The sequence below is a fragment of the Acomys russatus genome, chromosome 4 (genome assembly GCF_903995435.1).
Source record: "Acomys russatus chromosome 4, mAcoRus1.1, whole genome shotgun sequence".
In the NCBI taxonomy this organism is placed as follows: domain Eukaryota; kingdom Metazoa; phylum Chordata; class Mammalia; order Rodentia; family Muridae; genus Acomys; species Acomys russatus.
This window is the reverse complement of record NC_067140.1, coordinates 23,152,975-23,170,900: the sequence shown is the minus strand read 5'-3', so window position 1 is coordinate 23,170,900 and position 17,926 is coordinate 23,152,975. Positions and strand designations below refer to the sequence as shown.

At 46.5% G+C, this 17,926-nt stretch overlaps 1 protein-coding gene across 1 annotated transcript in view; it reads right to left on the bottom strand.

The window, feature by feature from the left end:
• Positions 1–17,266, bottom strand: part of Vapb (VAMP associated protein B and C) — a 35,368-nt gene extending 18,102 nt beyond the window's left edge. The window contains exon 1 of the mRNA XM_051143914.1: positions 17,099–17,266. Within this exon, the coding sequence (XP_050999871.1) occupies positions 17,099–17,156 (58 nt within the window). The 5' untranslated portion in view covers positions 17,157–17,266. The remainder of the gene's footprint in view (positions 1–17,098) is intronic.
• Between the last annotated feature and the right edge of the window lie 660 nt (positions 17,267–17,926).

Below are 17,926 nucleotides of genomic sequence, written 5' to 3'. Positions count from 1 at the left end.
TGTCCAAGTGTACATCAGGGGCTAATCTGGGCGCAAGACAGTTTTCACACTTGCTAATGCACAATCTTAGCTGTAAGATGCCCAAAACAGTCTGCAAAACACACACCCTCCTGACACAGCTACACACTCTTGCTCAGCTCCCTTCACACAGTGGTCACCAGCATGCGCCTGTAAGCCAGGCCCCTTCCATCTTCCTCTTATCACAACAGTTACTTCGGGCTGGAAGCTGAGTGCCATCTCAACACAGGAACCCTGAGGGAAGGTGCTGACTCAGTGATAGTACCTGCTGTTCCATTAGTCCCTCCCCAACTGGCCCACCAGTGTGCGAGGCTGCAGGGGTGTATGCACACACCGCAGCACATGCGGCAAGATAACTGCATCACCTAATTGCCTGAGGATCATTGACCATAAAAGCCCTTCTCATCTCAGGGACAGTACCCTGAAGACCTAAACACCTGAAGAGAACTTCTCCAGCTGCCTGCCTTTCTAGAAGCCCTGACTCTGATCCTCTAGGGACCAGGCTGAAGCCAGGAGAGGACAGACCTCCTGTAGAACATCTCCAGATCTGACTCCACTGCAAACCATACCTCTTCCCCACTGGGAGAGCAAAGGAGACAGTTAACGTGTGGCCCAAAGGCTTTTCAGTTACAGGGAGGGAGAGCTGCATGCTGACAAGGCACCACCCTTGCAACAAGTTCTTGGCCTGAAGAGAGAAATGTGACACTTGCTGTTGGGACTGCCTGGGGCTTATGGGATTGTAACGCTCTGGAATTCTATCCTATCCCACCTCCCCTGCATGCAGGCTGACTCATGGGAAGATGGGGAGGCTGATCCCCCTTTACTTTAGGTGGGGATCACTTCAGTAAGCACAGTCTATAAAAAGGAGAGCTAAAAACAGCTCTGGTTTTCTAGGGCCAAAGAAAGTGGTAAGCCCTACAAGCCTAAGCCTGCATGGGTACAATCTGCCAGGCATGTGCTTTACAAAACACACCAAACCCCACTCTGCAAGTGCAGGTGTTCGGTAGCCAAGGGAGCTTGGGGTAAAGTCATTCTTGAAAGGGCCCATTTCCAGCATCAATAAGCCTATGGGAAAAGGTCCAGGCATAGTGGGCCATGCCTGTCATCCCAGCATTAGTGAAGGTGGAGGCAGGAGGATCAGAAGTTGAAGGTCATCTTTTGGTACATGGCAACTTCTAAGCCAATCTGGGATACAAAGATGATCCCTGTTTGTTTAAAACAGACAAACACAGAACAGAAAACATACAGAATGAGTGTTTGAGCATAGCCCAAAGCTTTCTAGAGAGATCTGCCTCGAGATCATGGACACACGCTCAGATCAGACACATAATATAGCTACCACAGAGCACGCCTTGCATGTGTGCGCGTGCACGCGCACACACACACACACACACCCCTCATCATGGGGACAGCACAATACTCACCAATACCCACTCCCATTTCCAGTGTCTCCTCTTCTGATCCCCATACAGCTGGAGACCTCTCCAACATCTTCTGGGACTCTATGAACATAAACTAGATTCCACTGAGCAAGTTCCCCAGGTCTGCCTATTATGTGGCAATCTAAATGGTGTTTCAATTTACATGAATCACATAAAAGATGGTCTAAATTATTAAAAGACAAGCAATATTGGTAACAGTGAGTGGGATAAAATAAGCTGTATTTCTCCCTGAGTACTTTGCCTTGGGTCTAGGCACTAATTTATAAAACTCTGGAGGGAGCCATGCTGGAAAATGTATGCATCACAGACATCACTGGTAGAACAGCAAAGTCTCATGGGTAAAACTCAAAGCATTTTGTAAAAACAGGCCAATCTTCCTCACCCCACTCTGGGCAATTTACTCCAAGAATTTTATTGAAAATAAATTTGATTTGAGTAATTACAGGAGATAAACCATGTTAGTGCTCTCTTTCCCCTTGTTCTAATGAATTAGAACATACAAACCTCAATAAAAATGATGTGAAGGCTTATGAGCGTCATTCAGACTTTTCTTAGTCACTTTCATTTCATAAAACTGCCATTTCCATTAAAGCATTATGTAAAAAATGGGATTTTATCCCACAAACATGCATATTTATTACCAATGAACTTAAACATTGTTTATAAAATACAAAGTCAATTTTTAAAATGAAATCTTCAAAAATTAAGGTTTTTTTTTCCTTTCAAGAGATGAAAAAAAAAATGATTTGTGTCTCCAGAGTGGGAACACATCACATCCTTAATCACTTTCCTTCGTGTCGTCTATCCCTGAGTCCAGGTGCCTGTCTGAAATTAGAAACTCCACATCTCCTGCAAGATGCAAGAGTGAGCACAGAGAAGCAGCCCCACCCTGGAGCAAAATTCTCTCTTCTATGAACAGGCTGACTGGGTTCTTTCCTCTCCTTGTGTGCACCTGCAATCATTTATTAAAGTTGATAAAGATGCTCATAAAACAGCATTAACTAACACAACATAAACTCCTCCACTTGTTCTTGGAGGGATGGGCTCCAGCGTGACACGGCATAAACCACCTGTATCCTTCCTAGACCCTGGGGCTCACCTCTCTGTCTTTTTAAAATTACTTTTGAGAAAGAAAAGAACACAGACCCAGGAGAAATGTGTGTGTCCATCAAAGTAAGCAGCATGGACAATTCTTGTGTTGCAGATCACAGGACACAAGGCAGACTTAAGTAAAGCACTATCTTGAAGTCCAATGAAGGTCTGGTTTCAGGTCCCAAACAAAGATGTCTCCAGAGACAGACTCTAGCCAGGTACTGGTGGCTCACCTGTGTGATCCCAAAAGCTGAAGAAGGAAGACTGTGAGTTCAAGGTCAGCCTGAGCTACACAATGCACACCAGGAAATTCCAGGCTTCAGAGTGAGATCCTTTCCCAAACAAAACAAAACAAGACAAGATGAAGGCTGGATGAGTTAACCAATCAGCAAACATCTAGGTAATATCTAAGTGTTTCTTTAACCTCTGCAAGGTCTGAATATTCTATGGTGACTGTTGCCCAGAGAGCATCATTTATGTAGAGCTCCTCCTGTCAGGAAACCCAAACAACAACTTCACAAGATAGCAACTTACAAGTCCCCATCTGCCAACTACAAAGACCACAGTGATAAGTCCAGGCACGCAGACTCAGCCTGGGCCTCTCTCATCTGCAGACTTGTCTAATACAGCTACACATGATGGCACACATCTTCAATCCCAGCACTTGGGAGGCAGAAGCTGGAAGATCTCTGTGAGTGAGTTCAGGGCCAGCAAGTATGAAGTCAGTCAAGGTACACAGTGAGACCCTGTTTCACAATAAGTAAATAAATAACTCCTAAGTGAGACTCCTGGAAGGTAACCAGGAAGAAAAATCTAAATGACATGGGTGACTTTTTAGGAAAAACAAGCAAGGCAGAATACACAGAAGAAAGCAGAGATGAGCTGGACCTCATTGAAATCCAAAGCCTGGATGAGGCTGGGCTCTGCAGAAGAGGGCTGTCTGACACTCAGGGAGCCCTGGATCCAGCCCCAGAACTGAAAAATCAAGTAAATAAAAACAAAAACACCTGCTCTGCAAAGGGATATTGTCAACAGAATGGAAGGCCAGCAGCTCCAGCCAGGAGGTGATCTGTAGAAGATACATGTGATAAGGGATCATCTGCCAAATGTTATGGAAAACTCTTAAAATTCGACAGAAATCTATCACCTGGTTTAAAAGCAGACAAAGGAGTTGAAGACATTTTACCAAAGATGGGTAGAAGGCAGGGGCACATGGGACAATGGTCACCACTTATTCTTAGAAAGATGCAAGTTGGAACACGAGTGCCTAATTTGCTTCTCAGCACTGCTAAAGTAGAACTCTGAGCAGCAAGCGTGGGGAGGAATCAGGCCAGGAGACTTCTATTGGCGCCACTGGACACATAATCTATGCAGCCACTTTGAGAGACAGCCAGGTATTTCTTTTTCTTTTTTCATTTTTGTGGTGCTATTCAAAATTGAACTGAGGGTCTCACACATGCTAGGCAAGAAGGACTCTAGCTCTGAGCTGTACTCCCAGCCCAGCTGGGCACCATTCTCTCTGGTACTTCCCACTAGACGTGGAGGTGTAACAGCCTCACCAGAACAACATTCACCACGGAGGCCAAACAAAGTCTTTCAGAAAGAGGACACAATAAACTGGAACATCCAGATGGGGATAATACACATACACACACACACACACACACACACACACACACACACACACACACACTTGATGAACCCATATTCTAAGTGATAGTCACCATGTGGCAAAACTATAGAGGTAGAAACCAGGCCCTGTCAGCTTCCGGCAGACACCAGGGCCTCAGTGAGTTTAGGCTCCTGTTGGAGCAGTACAGCCAGCACCAGGATGGTCATCAGTAGGCATCCATTTTGTTGAGGGCTCCTCTTTCTGCACAATCTCTCTTGAGCCATCACTCATAAATAAGTAAATTAAAATGCAAGAATTTAATTTTGTAAAAGAGGAGCTCTTGGCATGCTGCACCCGTGTGTCAAGTTCCGGCCAGCACTAGGATTCTGAATGTGAATGCACACAGGAGCAGACCAACAAGGGGTCACTGACCCTCTGTTTTGCATTCAAATCCCTTCTCTTCCTCTTCTGGAGCTTAAGAAATCCTAGTTTATGAATATGTATCCTTCCTGTGTAATCTATCTCCCGGGTGTGGCTGCCAGCCTTTGAAAATCACACTGCATGTGTCACCACACAAGTTACATACCAAGATAACACATACCCTACCAGGTCTCAGCCTTCTAGACAGAAGCTTAAGTTATTATCTTCACTACAGCTCGAATCTATATGAACAGGCTGCATCAGTTTGCTCTCTTGCAAACACTTCCCTCTCCATGACCCTCCAAACAATAAGCAACCACATTCTTTTTATGCCTACAGAGAGCCTTCGGGCAGAAGCAAAGCCTTTTGATGACTGCTGCTGGGACAATAAAACAGTCCTTGAGGTCTCAATATGACAGACTCGGTACATGGGAAAATATATTAAAATTGGGAGACATGGGCCTTCTAAAGTCAAATCTGCTATTTACACTTATTCTGCCACAGCCTGTTCTCACCGAGTACCAAGCCCCAGCTTTCTGCCTTCCCTGCCTGACTGCAATGCCCATATTTGTTCCTCTAGAATGGAAATCACAAATCACATGATTCTCCCTGTTGCTCACCAAGGTGGTCAGCACCGAGAACAGTTCCAGGAGCAGTAGAGCAGCTCAGCAGGGCTGGAAGAGGAGAGCCAGGCAGAGGACTAAGGCTGGGCTCTTTCCCACTCATCCCCTGGAGTGTGGCTCCTCCTTCAGCCTCACCATCTTCCCTATGGACCTATTCTGCGTGTCTGTTTCCGTTTCCATGGACTGGCCCGATTCATCATCACATCCAGGCTAGAACAGGGCACCAACAATGGCAAAAGGGCTGGATGAATGACAGGCCAGTGTGAGCTTTCCTATGTTGTTGAGTGTACCAAACAAATATGAAGCCCTTTTAGTGTGTGTTGTTCTCACAAACGGGTTTGTCAAAAACAATCTTGTTAGAGCTGTTCAGGGTTTTACAGTTTCCTTCCTTCTAAAAAACAAAGAAAGAGCAGGCTTAGCAGCACATGCCTGCGATCATAGCATGAGAGAAGCCGAGGCGGAACAACCAGGAGCGTGAGGTCAGCCTGGGCTACATGCCTAACACAATTCCGAGTGGAAGATCATGGAAGGGAGACAGAGAGGCCATGTAACATGTTCAGAAAGGATCAGCTCTTCAACAACCATCAAGTCTCCAGTTGTTTTTCCTAAATCTACCCTCTTGATTAAATATTAGCTTACACATTAACTCAATGCTTTGGAAACAAAATCCCATTGCAGCTGGGTGGTGAAGAGGCACACCTTTAATCCTAGCACTTGGGAGGCAGAGGCAGACAGATCTCTTGAGTTTACGGCCAGCCTGGACTACAGAGTGAGTTCCAAAACAGCCAGGGCTACACAGAGAAACCTTGTCTCAAAAAACCAAAACAAACAAACAAACAAACAAACAAGCAGAGCAACCAGTATGTTTTTAACAGCACAGGTTGAAGCCTAATCCTTCAGTCTTATTTTGAAATAATCACATAAGGGACCCACATATAGACAAAATTGTTTCAAAGAAATTTTAGACCCAAAGTATCCTAAAGTAATAAAGTACCGTCCCCGACATCCTCATGAAAGAGGTGCTGCCAAGCGACATCACACCCATTATGTTATTACAGCCAAGGAATCAAGGAATCAACACCCAGAGCTGTCACTGACAGCAATATCAAAGGGACCTTGGGCCAGCTTGGCAGAAGTAGATGACAACCCCCGACTGGAGGCTCACTTGATTCCTAGCTCCCTAGCCCCTTAAACCTCCTGCCCCTGGGTCCTTCACAGGTGGGAAGGCTGGGGTACAGCCAGCACTCTCTTAGCTAATGATCCAAAGTGCTAGAAAAGGCCCTGACAACAGACTTGGGAAGCGACCTAGAAAACAGAGTGTTAGGCAGGAGGGGCAGCCCAGGAAACAAAGGAGCTGAGGCTCTGGGCTTGGGAGACTCCTCAGGAGCAACATAGGTACTACACTTCTCTGAAGGACATGGCACAGCAGTGTGAAAGAATGAACTGATCTGTACACATGATCTGAAAAGCATGTTGAAGAACATGTGGATAAGAGACTATATTAAACTCCTCTGGTGAGTGAGGAAAAGTAGGAAGTGTAGGCCAGCAACCAGGAGCAAAGACATACCTAAACTACTCACTAAGTTTCACTTATCTCATTAAAGAGAGGTCTAAATTAAGGTTAGTGCCCCCACTAATGTCTAGCTATGCTATGTCTGCCACTTATTCAATTATCTGGCTATTTCTATGCTTTCTACACAAAGAAAGCTCCTGTAGCCAGACATAATGGCACACACCTTTAATCCCAACACTGGGAAGGGAGAGGCACACGGATCCCTGTAAGTCTGAGGCTAGCCTTGGGTACACAGCGAAACTGAGTCTCAAAGAAAAGCTTGGTAGCAAATGACATTCAGACTAGGGCATACCTCTGTGAGAAGGCTCCTGCCTACAACACTCTATGGGTTCAAAATATTGTCTCAACCCATGACCTAAACCAACAGACCTACAGCAATAGTTGTTATAATATAATTTATAAAAATCAAAGTTATTGCTTAGAACTCAGCACAGCAGTGGTCTCAGTAATTCTAGAAGGACCTAACTTTCAACTCTGACAGAAGTTGTTATCAGTATATGAAATGCCCTCACTTATCTAATGCTAGACACTGTTCAGATGGATGTGGCAGGTCATTCCTGCAACTTCAGCACTTGGAAGGCTGAGGGAGGAGAACTTCTCTGAGTTCCAAGCCAACCTTGCCTACAAATCAGTCAATACACACACACACACACACACACACACACACACACACACACACACACACACACACACACACACACAAAACTCCACCTCATTTCAGTACAGCTTTAGTTCAGACAACACAGCCCATAAAGGGCATAGCTGGCCTTCTGCGTCTCTGCTCAACTGTATTTCTCATTTCACCAGTGTTAGAAAGGGCAGCAGGAAGCTGGTCAGTTAGGGTAGATTATGGTTTGGTTTCCAAGTCACTGAAGAACCTAAGTAACCATTCCAGTAAGAGGAGATCTAAATGAAAACTATTTTCTATTTCCCCCATCTCTGCTTTGGGAAGTGTGCTCATTCTTCAAGGCTCTGATCAAACACCTATTTTAGAAAAGGTTAGGGAACCCCTCCCCCCAGCCAGGAGAGGTCACTCCTTCCTCCTGTGCTCTAAGAACAATCTGTGGACTTCCACTCTTGTGTCTGTAGTCTGGCCCTGGCTTCCAGGCTTTCTGGATCACTATCTATTTCCCATCTCTCCTGACATAATTCCTTACATTTGCACTTGCCACACCTACTCAGCCTGAGACCCACTCTTCCCATGCTGCCCCCTCTATCACTTAGTCACCAAAAGGTTCTAGGGGCTCCACCTTCAACACAGAATCTGAGCACCTCTCACCTTTCATTGTTGCTACTCTGGTCCACCACACATGTCTCCCTTGTCCTGAAGCCTAGATCATCACAAGAGTCCCCACATCACAGAGCTCCCACACCTAGTCCAAATCACCAGATACACTAGCCAGGTCATTTTAAAAACAAATCTCTCCAAACCTTCCTTGTCCCCATCACAGCACAATCCTATCTCTCCAGTAGTCTTCCTGTCTGTGCCCTTAAGAGCTCATCTTACCCCTCTATCACTCAAGGCACAAAGCTGCTGTTCCTTGACCTAGGAGTTCACTGCCACCTGCCTTGCTCTTGCCATGCCCAGGGTTTAGAATATCTTCCCCCAAGCATCTCAGGTTTACACAGGAGTTGTATACAGGTCAACCTCTCAGCTTAAATATCACCACCCACAGTGAAGTGGCTCCCCCAACATCCTATTTAAAATGGAGCCCAGGGGTTGGTTAGGATATAACTCAGTGAAAGGGCACATGCTAAGCATGGGCTAAAATCCCCAAGTTCTGTCCTCAGAGCTACAAAATCTTTTAAATCTATTAAAATGTAAAAATAAAACCTTTTTTTTTTTTTTTAATTTTAAAATAAAACACACGAGTAAAAATAAGTAAAACATAAATAAAAAGAACAGAGCTGTTCCCAAACTCTTTAACCCATACCTGTCTTCACTCAGCATTCACCTCCACAAGACACCAGAAACTGATTTTCCTCACTGGAAGATGAGCTCCATAAAAAAACAAGGATTCCCTGGTTTTCCCTCAATAGGAGCAGTGGCATGGTGCAGGCAGCAGGAGATGGTGACATAAGTACCCTGGCTCTGGGCTAGACTCTCAGGCTAGAGAGAGATAGGCACTACTGCCTCCCATCCAGAAGACAGAGACAGAGCAATTGGTCTCCTGAAATGGAGGGTTATTCTAGGGCCCATCCAGAACTCAGAGCAGTGTCTGTGACTAAGAATGCAACTGAGACCAATATTATCTGTGAAGCTCAAGTGCGGCAGGAGCCTGAGTATTGAGTTCTATTGTATATTCTTCAAACTAACTAACATTATTCTCCCAACACAGCTGGTAAGCAAACCAAGCTTGCAGAAGCCAATGAATTTTTTTAAGCAGAAGTCTCAAGTTCACATTTCAGTTAAGAATTTTCTGAGCCAGGCCTCATGGCACAGACCTGTAATGCCAGCCAACTGAGGAGGCTGAGGTAGAAGGGGGTGGAGCTCAAGGTCTGCCTCACAAAAGAGGGTGGAGGATGCAGCTCAGTAGTAGATCACTTGCCTAGCAGGCATGAGATGCTGTCAATCCCCTAAGAAAAAAAGTCTGTCAATTGTATACACAACAGTTCAACATATGACAGAGGCAGATAGAGTGGGGACACAGTACTACATCAATTCTGAAGGGTGTGTGCAGTTAGCAGGGCAGTAATTTAATAATTTAACTGGTTACACAGACATGAGAATAAGGAAAAAGGAAACAGATGATGTTTACCTAACTGGACATAAGAACATTTCCAAGACACAGGAACACGTTCAGGGGTAAGAGGGTAAATCACTAAGGAAGGCTGGAGCATGTTGAGTCTAAGGTTTTCATGACCAGATCGGCAGGTCTAGCCAGCCAAAATTGCAGAAGAGCCTCCTGGAGCCACAGAGTAAACAGGGTGTTGTGTGGAAAAAGCGGAAGGTATTACTAGTGAGCAGCACAGGAAAGGGCAGGACAGGGAAACCTGAGGCCAGAATCCTGATAAATGGAAACAGGTATCTGGAAAAGTCCAGGAAGAGGCCAGCAAGTCTCCAGGAAAGCCAAGGCCAGGTCAAGTACCACAGAGAGACCTGGTGATGAAGAAGGGGCCACAAAGCAGTAAAGAGTGATGCAAAGGCAATGAGAAGACAGGGAGCCACTTGTCAAACCCACTGCACCCTCAGCTGGTGTGAACGAAGATCAGCCAAGTAAGATGGAGGGAGGCAGGTGCTCTTCAGGGAAGTGTGCCACAGGTCCATCTGGAACAAGGATGGAGGAGACAGGAGAAAGGAGAGGAGAGGCCTGGGAAAATATAGGAGATCAAGGAGCTCTGGGCTTTCCTGAAAACACGGTGCTCAGCCAGTGGGCTGTACACAGCAGGCCCTGGTCAGAACTATGCCAAGCAGGAGGCTTGGGGAGGGGAGAGACAGCCCCAATTAACACAGTGCACCACGGAGCAGAAAGGCTGGAGGGGGACGAGGATGCTGGTCAGATGAGAAGTGATAGCTGTACATCATTTTGTTAAAGGATTTAATCTTTATTCTACTGGCCATGGGGCGACGTTAACAAGCTTAAGCAAGATATGATCAAATTTGCATTTCTGAAAGCTGTACCAATGTGGAGAAAAGGACTGGAAGTTCTGTCAATTAGTCTGCCAGAGGAAAGCAAGCCCACCACAGAGGGAACAAGGCAGAGGGGCCCATGGCAGTCATGGCCTCCCTGGGCTATTCAACTGTGTAAATGTGAGGGCCACTTGATGAGTTAATGGAAAGAGATGAGGGCAAGGAGAATCTAGTACCAAGGGCATGAATGGCACAAAAGGAAGAACATCCAGGTACCACAACTGTGGCTAAGAATCCACCATACATGTGACGTAACAGGGTATACCTCAAGCTTGTCTTGAACTTGCCACATGCTTTCACGTCGTCACTCTGAAGAATGATGGCAACCCAGGGCACACCTCATACAGAATCTTAAGTTGTCCTCTACCCGTAAGAGGGATGTCACAAGGTCACCCACCTTGCCCTGCTTCTCTGGTCAAGGCTAGCACACAGGACCCACAGTTTGGGGCTTGGGAAAAGCTGTGTGGCACCTGAAGTGCCATTTACTTAAGATGGTGCTTTCTGGGCACACACCCACCTCTCCTGAGTCACACTTTGCCAGTCCCTGAAAGCTGAGGAAACCTCTATCAAGCCTGAGCTCTGGTGAGGCACCTAAGAGGTGGGGGGAACCACAGCTTGCTGAGTCCAGAGTTCCTAGGGAGTCGGTTATAAATTCTGACAGAACCTGACAAGGAAGGTGAACTGCACACTGTGCAGTTAACAACCTCTAAAGGGTCAGAAGATGAACCAGCACTAGGAAACTACTCTGGTGTCTTCCCTTGTTAGACATCTGAAGGAGTAACAGGTTGCTAGTTACTCTGCTGGAGTCCTCTCAAAAATCTGAATCCAGTTCTTGCTCTCAATAAAAATGTGGGCAGGATGAATCTGTGCCCACAACTCTCCCATCAGTAATCAAAGGACACCCGCTTCATTAAATCAGACTAAGTGGCCTTTCTTGAATAAATTATTCAAGAGGACCCAGTGAGGGAAGCATGCTCATCTTTGCACATAAAAATTAAACACTGGCAAGGTTGGAGAGGTGGCAGGTAAGAGCACTGCCTACTCTTCCAGATGACCCAGGTTCAATTCCCAGTACCCACATGGCATCTCACAACTGTCTGAAACTACAATTCCAGGGAATCTGGCACCCTCACACATATATACATGCAGGCAAAACACCATACAAAAAAATAGCTTTTTTTTTTTTTTCAAAATAAGAGAAAGAAATTACCCTGGTGGCATTCATACTTCCTTCCAGGCTGTAAACCCTCTCCCTTACTTTGCACAGAATGAACCTGCATGAACTAGCAGTAAGGAGCTATCAGCAGGGAGGCGGGGTGAGGAAATATACATATTAAATGTCCTTTTAATATCCTTTTAGACAATCAATTTTAAACAGTGAATATTTATTTTTAGTATTATATATAAATGACAAAAATTTTTCTTCTGATATATTTAATAGCACTGACTCCAAATACCCCATGCAAGGGAGGGACCCGCAGGTGCCCATGAGGGCCTGTTTCTAGCCAACAACAGCTTCTGTTTAAAGGATGCATTTAACATTTTGAAAAATGGAAATTCTAGGATGTATTTTATTACCACACTGTTACTTTTTAAGGTAATCTTAGAATGCTGCCAGGTTCAGTAACTCTGTTTCCAGAGCAAGGCTCTCTAAGCCACTCTTGTTTCTGAGGCAGCTGCCCAGGTCCCCAGGTAAAGGCTTCAAAGAACCAGTGAACAAGGGCCAAAGCTATCTGGGTATGATGTGCTGACAATGGCCTGAAATGACAGAAAACGAGGGGGCGGCTGAAAACCATAACGCAACTTTGTTTTAGCACAATTCAAGGCTTTTATTTTATGAAAGACTCCACTGTGAGCTCATCCCGCCTAATGGAAGGCGCGCTCTGTGTTCATCTTCTGTCATCTTGCTGACAGCAGTGCTCCTTCCAGACCAGGTCATCCTTCAGATGGCAGAGCTTTTACCAAATGAGGGGACAGATGAAGTTGCCTGGGAGATAACTCTTCATCTTAAAACTGGAGCTTCGAGTTCTAACATTCTCTGGGACTAACTCCCTGGCTCCACCCCTGATTTTCTGCTGCTTAGCTTAAGACTATAGGCGCAAAATACATCTTTCTGGAAGAAAGACACTGCCTAAGTGTAATAAATAAAAGATGGTGTTAACGCTGCTTAAGAGTCAGGCTCTTTAATAAGCATCAGTTCAGACTAATTACTTCAATAAATCAACACAGGGATGAAAAGTTACTAGGGAATTGCCAGGCTGCCCGCCACAAGCCCTCATTTAGAACCAGCCCTGCCTTCCAAGTACAAGGCCAAGGGCTGCACAAACGTTTTTAAGAAAAAGAAGATAAGAAAAAGTTACCTTGTAGTTCATTTTTCTCCTAGGGATAAGATTCAGAAGTAAACAATAGTGTCAGTGAAGATTTAAGTTTGACTCAAGCCCAGTGAACTTAATACCACTTGCTTTTTTGATGAGCAAGCTGGTTAATAATTAAACACATGTAGATAATCTATTCAGGATGGATTTAAACTACAGCCATAAAGAACCATAAGTGTGCTGCTGGCACTTTGCTGTGCTGTACGGCACTCTGCCGACCAGAGCTCTGACCCACTGGGCGAGCAGTGGAATGGAAACTACTGCCAGCGACGACTGTATCCACTGGTTGGGAGGCCGCTTTTATATCACACGTCAAGTTGATGGCCTGTTCTAGCCTGTTCTCTCCATATAAAAAACAATGCTTACTCACAAGCTTGGACTTCAAGTACCCCTGCCCAGGTACTCAACCTGCTCCTGACTTCTCAAATGCCACTTGCTTAGTGCTGGAACAAGGCAAGGAGGCATCAAATCCACAACGGGCTGGTGCCTCAACCCAGTGAGGGATTTAGCTATCAGTCCCAGCAACGACTATGACAGAAACTGTGTGGGGCATAGGGGGTGGACAATGACCCAAAATATACAGGCCACTGCTTACCACAGAGGAGATCTGATGAGAGAGAAAGGAAGGATACAAGTTAGAGCTCCCAGGAAGACCTAAAATGTTGTCAAGCCCTAGAAGGCCTGGCACAGAAAAAAACGAGACCATGAAGAGGACACTCCTTCCACAGGCTTCTGGAGCCTTCCAGTATCTCAGGAAGTGTCCTTGGCTAAAAAACTTGTACTCTGACTCCATAAAGATCAGAAGTCTGGGCAAACCTATGCTGTCTTCCCTTTAGCCTTTCTCCTCTGGGTGTTTATTGATGAGCAATGCAGCGTGGTGCACAGAACTAAACAAAGTCACAGGAGTCTGTGGGCTGTTTTCATCTGTAAGAGTGTGTGTGTGTGTGTGTGTGTGTGTGTGTGTGTGCGCGCGCGCGCGCGTGCGCGTGCGTGTGGTGAGGATCAAACCAAGGGCTCTCTACCACTGACCTACATCATACTAAGCCTTTTTGTGCTTGGTTTTTATTTTATGCTTTCTTGAGATGTAGTCCAATTTGATCTTGAGTTCACAATCTTCTTCCCTGAGTTTACAGACCTGTGTCACCACGTCCAGCCTATAACATATTTACATTTAACACATCATACAAATTTCCAGGATGTGACCAATACTAAATCCCATACCATCATCTTTAACTGTAGTAAAAAACAAAAACCAAACAACCCAGTCATTCCCTGAGTGACAAGCACTTTGATTAGCTACAAGTGGACTTCATTTAGATGAACCCCAGAAATCAGAGTCCTTATTCTAGATAACATTAAAGAGACTGGTTAAATATGAAGGTTCATTCCCTGAAATGAATTTCCTTAACACAATGAGCCAACTTACTGGGTCTCTTATTTTACTGTCTCAGCAGTCAGCTTAAAGCAAACAAACCAAGAAACTAAACACCCCAGTTGGGCTTGGTGGCACCACATACCATCTGAGCACCAGGGAGGTACAGCAGGACCACAATTCACTCCAGACCAGGCTTAAAGGCTTACTAAGACTTCCTCTCCAAGACGACTCCGGGCTAATGAATGAATGGCACTCACAAGACCCCCAGCAGGTATCCACACATCCATGGCCACCTCTCCTAGAGGACATATGGACACCAAACCTCTGGACTACCTTCTTGGCAACCAGTGATGTTGGCTGGAGAAGTGTCACGGTCTTAGCACCACTGTCAACCCAAGGGTAAAAGAGCAAGGTGGCACCCAAGGTCACACACACTTAACCGGAAGAACTAGAACTCCACCTTCTCCTTCCGGGCCCATACACTAGAGATAGTGGGTGTGTGGAGGCTTCAGGGCATCAACCCAAGGGGATCCAGTCAAGTCATCACACCTAGTGGGTGTGTAGACCTAACTCTTGTGTACCAGCCAGTCTGGCCTTCCATTCCATCCCGCATCTCCCACCCATGGCATCCCCAAGGAGCAAGACCCCAGCTTTTGGACCTCTATGCACAGTACTGGCCATGTCCAAAACACTCCCACCCAATTCCACCCAGCTGTCACTGAACCATTTTAACCAGCTTCAGAGACACTCTGTCATGATGTGACGTCCCACGCTCTGGGATGCTCGTTTCACCACACTCTCCAGTCTGGATACCTCATCTGCCCCTCTTTCCCCTGGATGTAAAGGTGGGTGTTGAGGGAGAGCACATGAGTGCAATCAATTGGACTTGAACTTTCCTGGGCTCTGACACACATGGATACGGACCAATAGGCTCAATGTGTGCCACGTCACAAGGAGAACTTCAGGCTACCCCAGTGACATCACTTTGGCTATTTGGCTTCCTTTCCCAGTCTGCTCCTCCAGAGAAGCCACTGAGAACATGACAGAAAGTCAGAGGTGCCCCTCGACGAAGTTAGGTCTTGACAACCCTTTCTAAGCTGAAAATGTTTAAGTAAAAATGCATTTAACCTGCTTCACCTTTCTGAACATCACAGCTGATGTTCCAGCTCCAGACTTCCATCAGCCTACAGGTGCACAGAACCATCTAGCACAAAGCCCATTTGATGATAATCTGCTATTCCGATGTGTGTTGAGCTGGTAATACCAGCACTTGGGAAGCAAAGACAGGAGATTCATCTCAAGTCTTAGGTCAGCCTGAACTACGTCAGAACTACGTTATCTCAAAGAGGGCCAGTGAGACAGCTCCACAGGTAAAAGCGCTTGCTGTGCAAGACTGGAGATCCAAGTTCAATCCCTGGCACCCACATAATGGAAGGAGAGAGAAGTGACTCCTTCAAGTTGTCTTCTGACCTCCATACATCCACTGTGGCATACATACCCCTATACACAATAAAGTAAATGCAAAATAAAATAAATAAAAGCACATGTTGATGAGCTTACACGCATGTGCACACCCACCACAGAGATGGACACTTTGTAGATACGACAGGATGCGAACACACACCCTGTGGCTGTGGGGCTCACTGCTGTGAGCTGAGAGAAGACGGCATGGTGCCACTAACCTGGAAAAGGATCAGAATCCAAAACACCAAATAGTTGCTATCAAATGCATACCAGTTTCTCCCCACCCGCCATCAAGTGGAGTCATGGTAAATAGGGGCCTCTGGCAACTAAGATCTGTATTAAGTGGATGTTTTTATTTGAAAATGTTTGTGAGTGTGTGTGTGTGTGTGTGTGTGTGTGTGTGTGCGCGCGCGCGCGCGCGCGCGCGCGCGTGCACTTGTAGAGTCAGAAAACAACTTGCAGAAGTCCACTTCTCTCCTTTGATCACGTGGGTCTCGGGGATTGAACTCAAGTCTTCAGCCTTGGCAGCCAGCGCTTTTACCTGCTGAGCCATCTCTACAGCCCAATGTTAGGCTTCTTTAGGTTTCTGTTTCCAACTTAAGCGTGCCGCCTTTGCTTCCCTGTGCACTGAGTCGCTGCGCACTCTGAACCTGGGAAGCAAGGTAAACAGCCGCAGCCTGGAAACATTCCCCAAGAGTCTGTGGGTGAAATGGCCAAGTATGTGAAACTTCTGAAATCAGACTTCAACTGTGTCAACGAGGTAAGAGCCGCGACCCTACCCGACTTCCCAGCAGCAGAGAAACAGGTGACTCTCAGGCCCCTTAAGTCGTGGGATACATGTAGGCTATACATGGGCAATCACAGCAGTCAACCTAAAGTACGCCTCCTTTCCTTCATAATACTTACCACCGCCTGCGACCATCTTTGCTCACTAGTCTGAGGAGCTCTATAGGCCTCCAGTGCCCAGTACGGTGACTCAAAACATGCAACAAAGCAAGGAACAGGCTGGACACGGTCCCCGTTGCCTCATGGCCTTTACATTTGATGAAGGGTAACATACATACACCCATACATAAATACGTGTGTACACACATAAATACGAGCATGTATGTATACATGCTATATAGTACATGCATATACTCTGCATACATATTTGTATAAAATGCACCTTTTTATTCACGTGTGCATGCTTGCATGTAAAGTGCACCTTTACACACAAATGTATACAGAAAGTATACTACACAGAAAGTGTGCACAGGCTTCCTGGGCTGTAGCCCCAGCAGCTACAGCAGTAGCAGTCCGGGGGCTACTGAAGAGACGAGGGACTCAGGCAGATTCCATACACTGACTCCACATGCATGCATTAGGCGCCTGGTGCATGCGGGCCTTAGGCGGACAGCGTCCTGCCCTCAGGGCGCGTCTCTTCCGGCGCCGGGAGCGGAGTGACAGCTCCCGGGCCGGCCGCCCGCTTACCTCGGAACTTGAGCTCGTGCTGTGGCTCGAGGCTCAAGACCTGCTCCACCTTCGCCATGGTCCTCCCCGTCGGGGGCGACGGCGCGGGCGGGGGGCGGCGGCCTGGGTAGCGGGGCGCAGGGGCGGAGGGCGAGGCCGCGGTACCCGGCGAGCTCACGGCACGCACGCACGTAGGCACGCACGCCCCGACGCACGCACGCACGTAGGCACGCACGTAGCAGGGGCCGGGCTCCGGCAGCGGCCAGAGACTCCAGCGGCGGAAGGGAGACCGCGCATGCGCGTTGTTTCTGGAGGCTCTGCGCAGACACAGCCCGGGCGGCGGAGGGCGGAGCTTCTGCTGCAGGGGGCGTGGTCTCGCACCGCTTGGGAGGAGGGGCAGTCTCCAGCGAGACTGTTTAGTAAGCGCCTGCGGGTAGAGCTGTTGTTAAGTGCTTTACTTAATAATAATAATTAACAAGAATAAACTTCCACTTTCTTCCCGCACGTGTGGTGCCAGGCTCTGCTGAGCCTGAATATAATAAAGTACTCATTATTCTTACAAACACGATGTTTACGGGTTAGTGATATGTGCCAGGCCTTGTGACAGTTCATAAATAACAATTATAAATATAATAAGCTGGCAATTATTGTTTGCTTATTTCGTGCCACTCTGCTGAATGCTTTCAGTAACTGTCATAAATAAAAGCTATTCCGCATTTAGTGTTTACCAAGCCACAAAGCACTGCACTGAACCATTTGCTAATAGATACCATTACTTGTTTATGCAAAAAATACTTAGAAATACAATAACCAGAAAACGACCCCGCTTCACACCTTGCTAGGACCTCA